The sequence below is a fragment of the Chiloscyllium plagiosum genome, unplaced genomic scaffold (genome assembly GCF_037043375.1).
Source record: "Chiloscyllium plagiosum isolate Xiang-an unplaced genomic scaffold, Cpla_swu_hap1 HiC_scaffold_17, whole genome shotgun sequence".
NCBI lineage: Eukaryota > Metazoa > Chordata > Chondrichthyes > Orectolobiformes > Hemiscylliidae > Chiloscyllium > Chiloscyllium plagiosum.
Window position 1 is genome coordinate 45,787,124 of NW_028270155.1, and position 18,082 is coordinate 45,805,205.

The window sequence follows — 18,082 nt, forward strand, 5'->3', positions numbered from 1 at the left end:
TCAAAGGGAAGATGAAAGGAACATACAGTTTAGTTTCCTTAGAATTTTCTTGAGGTGAAAGTATTAATTCAAAACCCTAGTCATTTACTTAGTTTTTTGAATCAACAGTAGCAAATATTACAGCCATCCTTTGAGCTCTTGATGTTATGATATTCCTTTTTAATTTGTCTTATTGCCAGTTTTTTTAAATTCCTGAGAGAGACCAAGAGGTTCCCAGCCTTTCAACACTGCATCATTAGTTTCTTTCCAGTCTCTGCTCAGACAGCTTCTGGAATACCAGCTTGTTTGCATATTCCCATATCGGAGTTGATTGCTTCCAAGTTTGATAACTGCAGATATTGTTTTCATCTGAGAATGTTAATGGACTCTGGATTTGGACTCTGAGTTTAGAAGGATGGGGGAGTGGGAATCTAATTGAAACATATAGAATAGTGAATGGCCTGGACAGAGTAGTTGTTGGCAAGATTCATTGGTAGGAAAGACTCTAACCCGAGAGCGTAACCTTAGAGTAAAGGGAAGACCTTTTAGAAGAGATAAGGAGAAACTTATTCAGCCAGAGAGTGGTGAATCTATGGAATTCATTGCCAAAGAAGGCTGTGGAGGTCAGGCCGTTGAATATATTTAAGACTGGGATAGATAGGTTCTTGTGTATCAAGGGTTACGGGTAGAAAGCAGGAGAATGGGGTTGAGAAACTTATCAGCTATGATTGAATGTGGAGCAGATTCGATGGACTGAATGGCCAAATTTGTGGTTTTATGGTCTTTGCTCCAACTTGTGAATATTCTCGTCAAAATATATAATAAAAAAAAGATGTGGGTCTTTTTGCACTTGTAACTGGGAGGGATTGACTGGTTTCCTGTCTTTAGATAAAAATATTAATTTGAACTCAGCTGCTTTGTTTTCTGAGACCTGTTGAAAGTTGACCTCTTGTGGTCAGGTGTTGCCTGTTGCCATTTTAGTTCCTTTTTAAAAACCATTTCAGTTCATTAAAGTTGAAATTAAATTGGATGATGAAATTTAGGCCATATTTTATTTCACCATAACAGCGAACAGTACAGTTCCCTCGTTTTCTTAAAGCCTAGAGCGCCAATTTTACTCATTTTGACCAGGGTTCATTAGTGCATTTCCCCAAATTTAAACTTGGAGAAATTAATGTCCCTAAATATGATCATTAAACAGTTAAACTCTAGAGATATGATTTAGTTAATTTGCCATTAGTTATTTTGATTTTATTGTTTGACTCTTTGTGAAAAGTTTGCATTTGCAAATTCTAAAAGAAAATATGACAAAGTTTCAACAAGTCTCTCTCTTCTGTTTTACACACAGCGCTGGGTGAGCGGCTCACTATCAGACTTCTTCGTTACCATCTCTGAAACTGTTACAAAGAAACCAATAGTGCGGCTGCCATTGATACTTATTGTCATAGGTGGTGTATTGATCGTGTCAGTTTTGAACTTGGTGAGTAATCACAATATAATCAGGACAAATATATCCGGATAGAGATGAAGTACAAGTGGACTGGAGGTCTGCAAACATTGTATAATTACATAAAAAGTGTGTAGGAAGAAGCCAAATAATTACAGGCCAGCCGGGCTGACCTTGCTGCTGGCAAATTACTAGAATCAGTATTGAGATGGAGGATTGACTATTACTTGGAGAGGCCTGGATTAAGCAGGGATTGTCCATGTGGGTTTTTTTTAAGTGGGAAGTCATATTGAGAGCCATGTATGAGTTGCCAAAGGCTGGAGGTTGGCTAATGTGGTGCCAGTGTTTAAGAAAGATGGTAAGGAAATGCCAGGGAACTATAGACTAGTCAGCCTGATATTGGTGGTGGGCAAGTTGTTGGAAGGAATCCTGAGGGATGGGATTTTCATGTATTTGGAAAGGCAAGGTCTGATTAATTATAGTTAACATGATTTTGTACATGGAAAATAGTGTCTCACTAACTCAATTGGGTTTTTTTGAAAAAGTAACAGAGGATTGATGAGGGCAGAGCGGTGGAGGTAATCTGTATGGACAAGGTTCCTCATGGGAGACTGGCTAGCAAGGTTAGATTGCATGGAATAGAGGGAGAACGAGCTATTTGGATACAGAACCAGCTCAAAGGTAGAAGGCAGAGGTAGTGGACGGTTGCTTTTTAGACTGGAAGCCTGCGACCATGGTGTGCCACAAGGATTGGTGCTGGGTCCATTTATATAAAGGCTTTTAGTAAGTTTGCCAATGACATCAAAGTTGGAGGTGTAGTGGACAGTGAAGAAGTTTACCTCAGTACAATGGGATCTTAACCAAAATGGGCCAAGGAGTGGCAGATGGAGTTTAATTTAGATAAATGCAAGGTGCTGCATTTTAGAAACGCAAATCAGGGCAGGACTTATGCACTAAATGGCAAGGTCCTAGAAAGTGTTGCTGAACAAAGAGACCTTGGAGTGCAGGTTCATAGTTCCTTGAAAGTGGAGTTGTAGATAGATAGGGTAGTGAAGGAGGTGTTTGATATGCATGCCTTCATCGGCCAGTGCATTAAGTAAAGTAGTTAGGAGATCATGTTGCGGCTGTAGAGGACGTTGGTTTGACCACTATTGGAATACTGTATTGAATTCTGATCTCCCTGCTATGTGAAGGATGCTGTGAAACTTGAAAGATTTCAGAAATGATTTACAAAGATGTTGCCAGGGTTGGAGGGTTTGTGCTAAAGGAACAGATTGAATAGACTGGGGCTATTTTCCCTGGCGCGTTGGAGGCTGAAGGGTGACCTAATAGAGGTTTATAAATTCATGAGGGGCATGTATACGGTAAATAGGCAAAGTCTTTTCACTGGGGTGGGAGAGCCAGGACTAGAGAGCATATGTTTAGAGTGAGAGGGAAAAGATTTAAAAGGGACCTAAGAGGCAACTTTTTCATGTAAAGGGTGGTACGTGTATGGAATGAGCTGCCAGAGGAAGTGGTGGAGGCTGAGACAGGATTTAATGCATCTGGATGGGTATATGAATAGGAAGGGTTTAGAGGGATATGGACCCAAATGCTGGCAAATGAGACGAGATTAATTTAGGATATCTGGTCGGCATGGGCGAGTTGGTCCGAGGGGTCTGTTTCTGTGCTGTACATCTCTGACTCTATCTAACTAACTTGATTGAATGTTTGAAGAAGTAGTAAGGAGGATTGACGAGAGTAGTGCAGTAGGTGTTAATGACAAAGATTTTAGAAAGGCATTTGATAAGTTTCCACATGGCAGACTGTTTCTGAAAAAAAACTGAAATCCATGGGCTACAGGGGTATGTGACAAGCTAGATCCAAAATTAGCTCCGTGACAGGAAATGAAGGGTAATAGTTGGATGTTTTTGTGAAAGCCACGTGGTTTCCAGTCGTGTTCCACAGAGCTCAGTTTTAGGATCCTTACTGTTTGTGATTTTAATGATTTAGCCTTAAATGTGGGAAGCATAAATGGAAAATTTGCAGATGACACAAAACTTTGCCGGTAATTGATAGTAAAGAGGATGATTGATGACTGCAGATAGATACTAATGGTCTGGCTGAGTGGGTGGAAAAGTGGTAAACTGAATTCAGTTCTGAGAAGTAAGAGGTTTTTTTTTGGAGAAGGCAAACACAACAAAAGAATGCATTACAATAAAGAGGGTATTGAGCACAGTAAAGGAAGTCAGAAACTTTGGAGTACATGACCACAGGTCCCCGAAGTTGGCTGGAGAAGTGGATAAAGTGGTAGAGAAGGCGAATGAGAATCTTTCTTCATTGGGCAAGGTATTGCATACAAGAGTAGAGATGTAATCCTGGAGCCGTACACAACATTGGTTCGACCACAGTTGGAGTTTTATGGCCATTTATGGTTACACAACTACTATAGGGAGAATACAGAGTAGGTGTATAAGAATGTCGCCAGGGCTTGAATATGCAAGTATAAGGGTAAGGTTGTGTTCATTCGAACAGAGGAGGATGAAGGCCAATTTAATTGAGATGGAAAAAAATAATAAGGGGCTTGGATAAAGTGGGCAGGGAAGACCAATCTTCCCTAGAAGGGAGGTCAGTTACTGGGAGTCAGAGTTAATGTAGTTGGTAAAAGGATTAGAGTGGACATGACGATAATCTTTTTCACTCAAAGGATGGTGAGTTTTTGGAATTCACTGTTCAGTTTGGTGGTTGAGGTGGAGCTACTCAATTCTTTGAAAGGAACATTGATCTGCACCTGAAACCAGGAACTGGAAAGTTTTGGACCAAGTTCTGATCATAACACCTGGCAGAAACGTAGAGTCATAGAGATGTACAGCACAGAAACAGATCCTTTGATCCAACTGATTCATGCTGATCAGATACCCTAAATTAATCTAGTCCCATTTGCCAGCACTGAGCCCATATCCCTCTTAAACCCTCGCTATTCGCATACCCATCCAGATGCCTTTTCAATGTAATTGTACTAGCTTCCACCACTTCCCGTGGCAGCTCATTCCTACACGCTCCACCCTTTGCGTGAAAATGTTGCCTCTTAGGTCCCCTTTTTATCTTTGCCCTCTCACCCTAAACTTATGCCCTCTAGTTCTGGACTCCCCCACCCCAGGGAAAAGACCTTGTCTATTCACCCTATCCATGCCTCTCATGAATTCATAAACCTCTATAAGGTCACCCCTCAGCCTCCAATGCTCTCGTGAAGACAGCCCTGGCCTATTCAGCCTGTCCCAATAGCTCAAATCCTCCAATCCTGGCAACATCCTTGTAAACCTTTTCTGAACCCTTTTAAATTTCACAACATCCTTCTGATAGGAGGGAGACCAGAATTGGTTAGGCCACTTTTGGAATATTGTGTGCAATGTCCTGTACAGCTACAACATGACCTCCCAACCCCTGAATTCAGTGCTCTGACCAATAAAAGAAAGTATACCAAATGCCTTTTGATGGGCTGAATGGCACCTTTCTGTGTTGTAACTTTCCTGTGACTCTGTAATGTAATCTCTGTGACTTGTCAAGTTATCCAAGATATTTGTGACATATGTGACATTTAAAATGAAGTAAGGAAAGAGGGAACAAAATGGATCACATTTACAGTACTTCTAATTTTGGCATATGTTCTATCAGCAGTTTAGCAGACCCATAACTTACAAATGTTGTGAATGTTCTTTTTGTTCCACACATCTGCTTTCTGATATTTTGAGAAGGAAATTCTGAAGGGACAATTTCCTCTTAGAAGCTTGTTTTGTTCTCAGGATGTGGATGATGTCAGTGCATTGACATTGATGCCAATTGTCTCTCTTGTAAAGGTAGTGGTCTTGGGGATTTCTTGATCTGTTGGTGTCTTTGAGATGGTAACACGTTTGCAACAGTTTTAAATAGGAATTCCAAAGATGTTGATGAATGAAGGTAAAGGAATGAAAGCATATGTCCAAGATAAGATGTGTTTTGGAAATGATGATGCTTATATTATGTTCCTGGAGGTCAGTCCATTTACTAATTAGCATAAAAATAGCATTCCCTTGAAGATGCGTTCATGTGCATAACATTTCTACACAAGCGTGGCAATGTTTTGCCTCTCCAAATTGGCCTGGGCAATGTACTCTGCGTCATTGATGGCAAACCAGTTTATGCTGGACACAGAATTAAAGCTGGAGGTGAATCTGCTGATGTAATCTTATTTTTCAAATGTGAAGTCTGTTTTTCATCCAAGCATTTAAATAAATCACAAATGCTTCAGAGAACTGTTACATAACACACAGCCTTGAGCCTTGCATGTCAAAGATGTGTCAATGTTCTCAATCTAGTGTGGACAATCTAAGCAGAGTATATAGTTATGCTATTGCTCAAGGTCCATGGCAAGTCTCTCACCCATGGTTTAAATGTTATTTCTTACTATATTTGAGGAATGCAGTGTGTCAGTGAAAATTATAGTGAGCATTGCTGGTTTCCTTTCAGCAATCCCTGCAAGTTGCCAATGAAACAGTGCGCAATGAGACGAAATCTTCAATAAATTGTACCGACTGCCTTCCTGTGAGTAGAGATGAATATTAATATCTCCTTAATTCTTTCTTGCAAGTAAATTTGCCTCCGGAAAATGTTTTTAAACGATGATGCCAATAATTTTAAAACATTGTTTGTGCTTCACAATAAAGTAATGGTTGCATTAAATATTAACTGTGTCTAACATTTCCTGCTGAAAAAACTGGTTTTAGCAGTGAGGAGAAAGAGAAAAACAATTGCTATAGATTAGATTTCATTTTCTGACAATGCGTTTTTCTCACAACCCATTGCATCTTGGAGGGCTGTTGAAATCAAGATCAGACCTTGAGATGAAGTAGCCAAAGTATAAACAGCTTAGGCTGTCCTGATGTAACTCAGTTGCCGTTCTAAAGTTACACTTTTGTCCCAACTTGCAGACTCCTATAAATATTTATATCTCTACTCAGACAACAAGGTTTTGACAAAAGAGTTGGACAGTTATTTTGTATGTTTTTGTTAACTGTGAGAAGTCTGAATCTGTCCCTTGGATTGGGTTGTGTACACAGTTAACATAAAGCTGACTTGAAGTTGTAAAAGCATGAGGGCATTTTAATTTTTTTATTGTGTGAGGTGCTGTAGGAAATGGAGATAGCACATACTTTCAAATTTGTGGAAGGTGCATGTGGGGCCCTAATCATGAAAGTAATGAAATTCATTATCTGGGAGCTACATGAGAAATTAGTGCAAAGTACAATGACGGATGCGACTAATGATTACTCAGAATATTTGGTCTTCATGGAGTTTACCCAACACTGGTTCAGTCAAGTTTGGTCCAATATATTGAAGAAATCGCAGGAGTGATTGCTTCTGGAGATCTGTTAAGTACATAGATTTCCAAAAAGGATTGTCATAAGGTATCTTGAAGAACTGTATGTCCAATCCAAGACCCATGGTGTAAAGATGGTCTTTGCCAAAAGTACAAAGCAGCCTTTTGAAGGCAATGGAAAAGGAAATGCTGGACAAAATGAAATAGGCAGCCAATTATTTGTGTGACCCTTTTAGGCTTACGAGAGGATACCAGATTCACACTGGAGTGTTAAAATTATAGTGTAAGGAAAATTTGTAAATTAGCTAGTATGCTGTAGCAAATCGATGTATTTTCAATGGAGTTTGCTTGATGATTGGGATCCTCAGGCTGCAGCACTCTTGATGCTCCCCTATTTAAATTCATTAATAATCTGAAACAGAGCCTAAGCAGCAGGGTTATTAAGTTCACTTTGTAATATAATGGGTCAGATTATGTAGCTTCTGGTCATGGGAACCTGGATGTATGAGTGAATATGTGCTTCAGGACTTTGTGGAAGCCTTAATGTAATGCTCCGAGGGCAATTGCCCAGTTTCCTGGGAATCTCCCATGAATGTCTCTGTTTCTGAAGTTAAGAGTTGGGACAGTTCTAATGTATTTACTCTATAATTACCTCAGAAATGTTAAACAGATTAAAACCTCAGCACTGACCCCGATCTCTAACACACATTGACCTTCTCTCACTCACATGCACGCGCACATGCACACACATACACTCTGGCCCACCTCACTGTCCTCCTGACCTTACCCTTCCAACAAAGCATCCTTACACTCCCAGCAAACTGGTTTCTTTCCTGCCCTCATTGAATAAGCCCCTGACCTGGTGACCCCTCCCTCCTCACCAACTGAATCTCCTTCTGCCCACCCTCCTTACCACACCTGCCTACTCCTCTCCCACCACCAATTCCTGATTTTACAGAACTCTTCCCAGTTTACCACAACCACCCTCCAGCCCCTCTTACCCTGACTATGCCTGTATTCTTTTACCACCACCTCCCCCCCCCCCATCACCTGTTCACATTTGTTTGACCTGACCTGATTACCCAATCGTTCAGCTTTCTGTTAACAGTCTAACCTTCTACCCATCATACCTACCAAACCACTACTCCCCATGTACTTACACCAATCCCCACACGTTCACCTCACCCACCTATACATTCAATCACCCAGTCATCCACCCAATCACTCATTTCTTCATTCACGAACCTTCAGACTCGATAATTTAACCTACCGTAAGAAGGGTGTAGGCTGTCTTTTGCCCGAATCTACTGTCAGTGACGACCTTCTCTGAGGGACACTGTTCTGTGCATTGCTGTTAAAATTAGATTTAAAAGACTCAGCTGTTGGAAGAGCAGGGTTTTATAAGTCAGAGTCAGAATGTGCTGAAAAGTAGAATTGAACTAGATTTGTGTAGATTAAAGGTGGACCCAAGACTGCTCTCTGTTATTAAGTATAGCTACATAAGCACTTTCCTGCGAGAGTACAGGTTGTGGGTTAAAGATGATGCAAGTAGAGAGAAATGTGAGTGACCATTGGTCATTTTCAAAAGTTTCAAGTGGAGGATCAGAAATCTGCAACTCAAGTGTGTTGTATTGTTCATCTAGTTCAATGTGAATGGCTGTAGGAATGGGGCTGTATATGACTTTGTTATGTCCTTGTTGGTGTACTTGTTTCTTTGCCTATATTCTCTTCACCCCACTCCCATTTTTCTCATGTCCATCTCAACAAAGACGTTGTCCAGAAAGGGTACACTTAAGACTAGGAAGATCCCTGCTTTAAGTGTACTGAATAAAGGAGGCAGAACTTGAGTGTTTGAATTTGCTGAATTCTCAGACTTAGGAGATCTGTCAGGACAGCTGTAATCTGTAAAACTGGATGATTGAGAGCAATGAGTCTGGCAATGGAACTAGGAACAATGATGCATATTGACAAAGCAAGAAAAAACTGAGAATGAATGAGGGAGATCTTCCCACTCTATAACTGTGCAAGTAGTTAATTGTTGATGTCATCCAATCAGTAGTAGCCGTGTAGAGTAAATGCATAACAATGTAGCTACTCCATTACTGGCTAGTTAATATTAATTTCATTTTGTGTATTATCTGAAACATTGATTAATATTTTCAGAAGAAGTTAACAGAGCACTGCTGTTTGTATTCTAATTCTTTTTAAATTTGTTTATGGCAGTATTATGTGTGCTGTTGTATTTTGGGACTCATCACCTGCTCAGTCTTCCTCAGAGTGAGCTTTGAACTGAAAGCACTTCTATTAATTATTGCCTGTGTGGTCTATAACATCATTCTCCTAAACATCTGCGCTCCTTTGTTTGATGATTACCATTTTCGTCTGTACAACAGGTAGGATTTTGCTATTGCTATATGTATATGCTGTCACTGTAAATTTTCCTTAATGTTTGCCTCTCCATTACTACTTCTGTCCAAGGCAGACAAACTATCAACTGGTAAGAAGTGCTCAGATTGGGCAGCAATATTATTGTGCAGAAATCTTTTATAAAATCTATATAGCACGTAACATTGTTTTTGTAAATGCCTAGGCCAAGAGAGAGGATCAAATCCTCCAGTTACATGATGCGCTCTCGAGTTCCCTTCCACTTCTGGCGTTCACTAAGCATTATTTCTTAAGCACATGGCTGACTTCCTGTGTTGAAGATTGTTTGTTTGCTGCTTCCTTTAGATACAGATCTGTATAAATATTACTTGTGTCCAGTATAGAATGGGTTTATTTGGTGTATCTTTGGGCTAAACATCGCAACTATGGAAATTATATAACTCATCATGTGGACCATTAGCTGTAGCTTGTAAATAATTAGTCCTAGTTACTATATTAAAAGATATGTCTGTTTTGTAAATGTGATGCAATTTTTATGTTTATAGTTTTCATTTTTATCTTTCCATATTCATTACTCTTCTGAGAATTGCACTACTATGTATTAATTATTGGCCGAATTGTTGGACAAACCAATGGTAAGGAACGTAGGACTTTGGAAAGAGAGCAGGCCATTTGGCCCTTCATGTCTGCTCCAACATTCAATAGTATGATGTCTAGTCTGATTCTGGTCTAAGCTCCACATTCTTGCCTGTACTCTACAGCCCTTGACTCCATTATCCAAAATCTATCTCATTCAACCTTGAATAAATTAAAAGACCCATCCTCCTCTATCTTCTGAAGAAGACAATCCCACACTTGTAGCAACATCTTGGGGGAGACAATACTTCCTTATGACTACCTTAAAAAGGGATACCGCGTGGTTCCTAAACTGTGTCCCCTCGTTTAAACCCTTGCTCGAAGGAAGCATCCGCCTGATCCACCTTATCCATTCCCGCAAGATCTTGTATCTTTCTCCAAGATCACCTCTCGCTTTTCTAAGTTGCAATGCAAATGGGCCTAACCTTTTCAACCTTTTTTCATCGGAGCTTCGTCTCGGTAATAAGTCAAGCGAACTTTCTCTGAACTGCTTCCAAAGCAATTATATAGTTTTCCAAATAGGGTAGACCAAAACTGTACACAGCTTTTGTATAACTGAAATTTGGAAGGCTTGTGTCAGCAGCTGACTTCCCATACTTTCGTAAAAGGTTCGACCCCCAACATAAAGATGTTTTTGACGTTCAGTGTGTTTCCCCAGTTAAATGATTGAAGATTTGTGCTATGCTGTGTAGGTTTCAGCAGTTGCAGAGGTTGTGTTTCTAGTGAACGATCAGTCCTGCTCTCCACATGCACTGCTGCTCAGAGTGTAGCATTATGATTTTGGGGTGTGGATTCTCCACTCCCCACTTTGGTGAGAAGACTGGCAGGCGAGAGGCCAACCATTAGATTCATGCAGTTGAGAAAAACGTTAGTGATTTAAGTTCTTGACCGTCAAATGTTGGTTTTTGTGTGTTACTATCAGTTTGTGAGGGGCTAGCTGCATGCATTTGAATGTCATTACTGCCACAAACTTGTTGGAATTAACTTTGCATTCCTGATTAAATTCTGCTTAATTAAGAAATCCGTGGCTGAATCTTGTCTTATTTGGGTAACATGTCAGCTTTGTATGGCTATTTGGAAGGTTTCTCTCTGTGACACCCAGCGAGTTTTCTCATGCTATCGTCCCAAACGTGCCTCATTAATGACCTACCATGCCCCCACATGTCCTCTTGTCTGAGGCTCGCCTGATTCTCCAACTCACTGTATGCCAGCACCCCTGGTGTCAGTGCCATCTTGGACCCCCAGCTGTAGGCCCAGTCAAGCACTGGCAACCCGGAGTTTCCCTTCACTGGTAGTGTAGTGGCATAGCAGCTGCAAACTAACCCTACTCACAGCACATAGGTGGCAACTGCACATTCCTACACTTAGGATTGCTTAAGAGTCAGGTCACACAACTCACTGGTCCTTAGCCTCATCCACCTGACAACCTCTTTCAGTCAGTGCTATGCTTACCTGAGTGCCCACTTGTAGTCCAGCAACTTCCCTCCGTGATGAATGTCCATTACAGAAAAGCCTTCCAATGCTTCCAAAGATTAACATTTTATTTTGCGACCACCAAAGGTGGACATAAATCAACCAAGAAGAATCTGCATTTATCTCTTGGAACAGAAGGAAATTGTGTGGGTGTCAAGCATCAATAATTTAACAGTCAGTGACATTTTTGGTCTCTGGTGAAACTGGGGAGAGGGAATAGTATCAAGGATGAAAGATTATGACACATACTGAGGGGACCTTCAGCTCTGACCATCTCATGAGGAGTCTGTTTGGTTTCTGCAGGAAGTTGTTCAACTCCTGGACTTGCTGCTCCTCTGCCATTGCTCTGCATTTTCATTGCATTGCTGGAACTGTGGTGGTAACCCCAGTTGTAATCCCTAACTCCATTAGTCATGTTTGAAATGACCCTGTGTGGGGTGCAGAAGAACCAGGACAGGTCCTTAGCATTGAGAGTGGTCAGCATTCGCTTCCCTTACAAATGAAAGCTTAACGTATTGTCTGTGCAGTGGGACATGTCCCCATTTGGCATAAAGCTCCATGCATTGACTCATCTTCTACCCTCCACCCCAGGCTCATGTTACCTGTCAGAAATCCACAGGGTGACATTAAATAGAGGTTCAACACTGCACATGTTTCCTCAAGGGCCACTGTAGAGGAGGCCACTATGATGGAATACTGTCCACTTACCCAGATGGAGTAGCTCCAACAACACTCCAGAAACTTGACACCATTGGGACAAAAGTAGCTGCTTGATTGGTATCACGTGCACTCCCTCCTCCACTGATGCTTCATAGTAGCAGTGTGTACTATCTACAAGATGCGCTGCAGAAATTTACCATTGAGCCTTAGCACCTTCCAGATCCAAGATCATTTTCGTCGAGAAGGTCAAGGGCAGCAGAATCATCACTTTCCGCAAGTTCCCCTCCAAGCTACTCACCGACCTGACTGGCAAATGTATCACCATTCCTTCACTGCCGCTAGGCCAAAATCCTGGAATTCTCTCCCTAAGTTTGTTGTACGAGTACCTACAGTACAAGGACTACAGCAATTCGTGAAGGCAGCTCACCACCACCTCCAGGGCAATTAGACTTGGGCAATAAAAGGGCTGGCCAGGCAGCATTGTCCACATTCCCTGGTTGAATAAAAAAGGCCATCGGCCTCCTGAAGTGAAGATTTGGATGCCTGGGCCAGACAGGAGGTGCAGTGCAGTACGTTCAGGCAGACTGTCTCACATTATAGATGTTAGCTCTGCCTGGGACAGGGTGCAGTGGGAGAATGGGAGATCTCCTCTGAGGAGGAAGCTGATGCTTAGATAACCCAGGAAGGCTGTCACAGACACCAAGGAAATGGATAGTGCAAGAACCAGAGAAACAAGTGAAACCTCCCAGTTGCCCACTTCCAGGAGACCGAGCCAGGTGGACATGTTCTGTACACAATGGCCCTGCTGGCTGGGGAGCTCCATCCTCTAGCCAACACACCTCACTAACCAAGAAGTGTTTCTTTTGACCCTATTGTTTGCAATGAAAGCCAAGTCTGTCTTCCTCCTGCTTGTGAAGTGATAACTTTGCACCAAGCTGAGCTGAGAGAGTTCTGTGTGCACACTTCTAAGTGGACCGTTGTGGGATCTCCCACAAATAGGAGTTCATGAAAAGGTTGTGATATTCTACACCCCCCCCCCCCCCCCCCCCCCCCCCCCGATTAAAGAGGAAGCCAAATCAAGAGCTCACAACCTGAAGAAGGCACCCCAGGTCTCTGACCTCCTGCCTAGTCATTAGTCCCATTCTGCCCTGTCTCTTCCTACAGTCTTATGGAATGCTAGGATCCTACACTGCATCATTACACCATACTTCACTGTGCATTCTCGCATGCACACGCTCTCTCTCTCTCTCACGCAGTCTCTCGCTCGCACACACATACACCATCATCATCACCATCACCATGGTGAAGGTATTCCTTCACTGAAGGAGTGGAGTGCTCTGCCTTCCTTGCACAGAAGCTCCTGTGGCCCTGCTATAGAAAGCTCATGCAAGGAGAAGACCCTTCGCTCCTGTAACTGTGAGTCACCTCTCAGCATTGCTTCCATTAATTACCTGTACCGGGTCTGCTATGTTACAGTTCCAGGCCTAATAACTTGCCAGTGAACTGATGGCACATCATGTAGACCCCTGGATGTTCTCTCTGACTGAGCTCCCCAAATGCCAGGTCCCTGGTTCACTGGGTTAGGTGAGGGAGTACGGGCACACACACCGCTGATGCAGTGAGACAATTAGTGGTGTCCCAAGGGATGGGCATCATCTCCTTGGTTACGGGGAAGATGCCCTTCCTTTCACCTCTCTCAACTGTGAATGTGCCAACAGAGGAAATGACACAGCAGCAAACATTTAAACAGTAAGCGTGAAGATATATTTATCTGTCATATTTCTATAATGAAGCATTTTTATAATGAAATGCTGAGGTGCCCTCGAAAGGATTTCTTCTTCCTGAGCCTACAACCACGTCTAGATGGGGCCTGATATCTGCAGGGGCTGCAGGACCCTGCTTACAGGTATACCCTGTGTTTTTTTTTAACAAAAGCTTATTGATGTGTCATCGGCCAGCATTAATGTTGAGGCCAGCATTAATTGTCTTTCAGAAGGTGATGGTGAGCTGCTTCCCTTAGCTGCTGCAGTCTACCTGGTGTCAATGAAACCACAGTGCTGTCGGTGAGGGGAAATTTCAGGATTTTGACCCAGTGGTAGTTAAGGAATGGCAATATTTTTCCCAATCAGGATGGTTGTGAGGCTTGAAGAGGGACTTGCAGGAGGTGGTGTTTCCACAAATCTGCTGCCCTTGATTTTCTAGGTGGTAGAAATCGTGGCATTTTAAGGTGTTGTCAAATGAATCTTGGTGAATTGTCACTGCGCATCTTGTGGATGGCACACTTGCTGCCAGTGTGTAACAATGATGGAGAGGGTGAAGGTCGCAAGTATTGATGCGGTGTTCAGGTGGTGTTGGCTTTTTTGAATGTGGTTGGAGCTGCACTTATCCAGACAAGTTGGGAGTTTTCCATCGTGAACTTGCCCAGAGCCTTGCAGATGGCGGAAAGCGTTTGAAGAGTCAGGAAGTGAGTGACTTGCTGGAGAATTCCCAGCATCTTGCCTGTTTTTATGGCCATATTATTTATATCACTAACCACCATTTCTAAAGTCAGACTTATTAAATATCTTGTGAGAAAGCATTGCAACGCCACTGTTTTCTTCAAATCAGGGCTCAAACAAAATCACAATCTTGCCAAATGGAGATGTCTGTTTTGAAGGGTATCTGTGGAGATAGCCCCTGTATGATGCATGCCAATCCACCTGGTAGTGTCAGAAATATGTTTTATCTGAGCATTTTTGAAATAGAATTTTTCAGACTACTCATTGTCTTTATCATTCATGGCATCGATTATAAGAGCAGGGCAGTTATGTTGGAGCTGTACGATTTGGTTAGGCTGTAGCTGGAGTAATGTGTGCAACTCTGGTCACCACATTATAGGAAGGGTATATTGCAATGGAAGGGGTGCAGAGGAAATTCACCAGGATGTTACCTGGGATGGAGCACTTTAGCTATGAGGAGAGGCTGGATATGCTGAGATTGTTTGTTTTCTTTGGACCAGCCAAGGTTGAAGGGGGGATCTGATTTGAGGTGTAAAAGATTATGAAGGGCATGGGCAGAAAGCAGCTGTTCCCCATAGTTGATAGGTCAGTAGCAAGAGAGCATAATTTTAAGGTGAAAGGCAGGAGGTTTAGGATTTGAGGAATAATGATTTCACCCAGAAAGTGGTAGGAGTTTGGAATGTACTACGTGGGAGGATAATTGAGGCACGAAATCTCATAATCTTTTTAAAAGATAAACTTTAATGTGTACTTGAAATGACATAACATTTAAAGCTTAGTATGGAAAAGTGGGACTAGTGTAAATTTAGTGTAGCTTTGGTGATACAGACACAATGGGCCAAAGGAACTCTTCTGTTTTGCATGATTCTAAGTTATGTAATATAGAGACTGTAAATGTGTGCAATATATTTTGCTTCTGTTTATTGAATGATGATTACATATTTAGCAAATAGTCACAGAAGTATGTTTATTGTTCCTGAATTTAAATCAAGACAATGTTCAGTTTAAATACGAGGAACTAATTTCATGATTTCCATTTATCAGCAGTGACAATGTAACTCCCGTGAAAAACCCCAAGATTATGGGGAGCTTTTACCTCCTCCTGTTTGGGTTCACCCTGCTGTTTCTGATGAAGCAGGTAAAAATAATTGCATTTCTGTAACGTGTACCTTTTCTCTGCAATTATCTCAGTAGGGGGCAAAAACAGCTTGTTTTTGTTTTGCAGAATGAATATTATTGTAGACTAGACTTCCTATGGAAGAATAAATTTAAAAAAGAAAGGGAAGAAATCGAGACAATGGAGAATCTAAATCGACTGTTATTGGAAAATGTACTGCCAGGGCATGTCGCTGAGCACTTCATTGGCGAAAATAAAAAGAACGAGGTATGGATTTCTTGCACCCATCAATATTTGCCAATATCAGATTAATTGCTGCCCATTTAGGCGTTTATAGCTAGCGATGGTCAAGATGATTTATTACATTATGTGAAGGAGTGTTTAGTTGTTGGCAGTTGTACATTTTGTAGCAAAACCATCCAAATGCAAAATCATGGTTCAACCAAGGGTTAGTTATTCCCTGAACAAAAACAGTTTCTCCATTGATAGCAAGTACCAAATTAGTCTTTCACCTGGTTTGATTGTCCTCACCAAAATACCATCTGTTCCTATAACAGTAACTATAATAGTATCGTATCCACATGGTGTAAGCACTTGAATCAAACTGGTATCACTGTAGGAATGAAGAAGTTAGATTCCGTCCGACATTTCAACCTGATATTCTGAAGCAGGTATTAACTGGCATGTCTTATATTTCCAGCATTCAATACTGAGTTTCAATTTGATAAGATTTTATTTAACATCTCTACTGCTTCGCGAGTGGTGAATGTGAACGGCACAGAGTTGGGAAGATGGACATTCCATAATACCATAAGTGGGCGGCACAGTGGTTAGCACTGCTGCCTCACAGCGCCAGAGACCCGGGTTCAATTCCTGCCTCAGGCGACTGACTGTGTGGAGTTTGCACATTCTCCCCGTGTCTGCGTGGGTTTCCTCTGGGTGCTCCAATTTCCTCCCACAGTCCAAAAATGTGCATGTTAGGTGAATTGGCCATGCTAAATTGCCGTAGTGTTAGGTGAAGGGGTAAATGTAGGGGAATGGGTCTGGGTGGGTTACGCTTCGGCGGGTCAGTGTGGACTTGTTGGGCCGAAGGGCCTGTTTCCACACTGTAAGTAATCCTAATCCAATCCAAGTAGGAGCAAGAATAGGCCATTTGGCCCATTGACCTTGCTCTCCCTTTCAATACAATCATGGCTGATGTGATTGTGGCCTTAACTCAACTTTACTGCCTGTCTCTTTGTAACCCTTGACTCTGTCATTGATCAACAATCTACTTCAGCCTTGAGCATATTCAATGACCCAACATGCATTGCTGTCTATTGAAGAGAATTCCAGAAAGTAACATAACTCTCTGTGACAACAAAGTCCTTCTCACTTCAATCTCAAAATCAAGACTTGTTATTTATGAACAGTGGCCTCTAGTTTTAGAATTCCTCATGAGAGAAAACATCCTTACAGCATCTACCCTCTAGAGTTTCTTAAGAATCTTAAGATTCAAAGAGAACATCTCATGCTTGTAAAATCCAATGAGTATAGATTCGGCCTGCTCAACCAGTTCTTCACCAGACAATCTCTTCACCCCAGAAACTGGCCTGGTGCACTTGCCCTGCACAGTTTCCAGTGCAAATATATCCCTCCTTTAGAAAAGAGACAAAACTATATACCCTGGTATTATCGTTATTGTTTACACTTATTACAAACCTTCTCTACTTTTATACTCCAAACCCTTTGCAATAAAGGCCAGTTTTCCATTTGCCTTCATAATTACCAACAGTGCCAACTTGCTAACATTTTATGATGTACAAGGACATGCAGATTCTTCTGCATTGCAGCATTTTACATTCTTCCTTTGTTTAAATAAGCCATTTTTCTGTTCTTTCTGTGAAATAATCTATTCCTGCACTAAACTCCCATCTGCTAAGTGTTGCCCACACGTTTAATCGATCATTATTTCTTTACAAACCTCTCTGTCATCCTTATGGCTTTTTGTCTGACCAAATTTGACTAAATATAGTTAGTCCCTTCATCCAAATTATTAATATAGTTTGTAGGTAGTTGAAGCCCTAGCACTGATCCATTCAACACTCTACTGGTTACTGTTTGCCAACCTAAAAATGACCCAGTTATCTCAACCCCTTGTTTTTGATTAGATTAGATTAGATTACTTACAGTGTGGAAACAGGCCCTTCGGCCCAACAAGTCCACACCGCCCCGCCGAAGCGCAACTCACCCATACCCTTACATTTACCCCTTACCTAACACTACGGGCAATTTAGCATGGCCAATTCACCTGACCTGCACATCTTTTGGACTGTGGGAGGAAACCGGAGCACCCGGAGGAAACCTACGCAGACACGGGGAGAATGTGCAAACTCCACACAGTCAGTCGCCTGAGGCGGGAATTGAACCCGGGTCTCTGACGCTGTGAGGCAGCAGTGCTAACCACTGTGCCACCGTGTCTTGTAATTAATTGTCAGTTCACCAATTCTCTATTCATGCCGATATATCACCCTTTAAATCAAACACCCTTGTGCAGCAACCTTTTATCTGGC

At 41.8% G+C, this 18,082-nt stretch overlaps 1 protein-coding gene across 6 annotated transcripts in view; it reads left to right on the forward strand.

Moving 5' to 3' along the window:
- adcy7 (adenylate cyclase 7) overlaps positions 1-18,082 on the forward strand; it is a 187,934-nt gene that overhangs the window by 152,112 nt on the left and 17,740 nt on the right. For all 6 annotated transcript variants that reach the window (XM_043706949.2, XM_087995890.1, XM_087995891.1 and 3 more), the window contains 5 exons: positions 1,328-1,459; positions 5,912-5,986; positions 8,985-9,154; positions 15,458-15,551; positions 15,639-15,797. In XM_043706949.2, the coding sequence (XP_043562884.2) occupies positions 1,328-1,459; positions 5,912-5,986; positions 8,985-9,154; positions 15,458-15,551; positions 15,639-15,797 (630 nt within the window). The remainder of the gene's footprint in view (positions 1-1,327; positions 1,460-5,911; positions 5,987-8,984; positions 9,155-15,457; positions 15,552-15,638; positions 15,798-18,082) is intronic.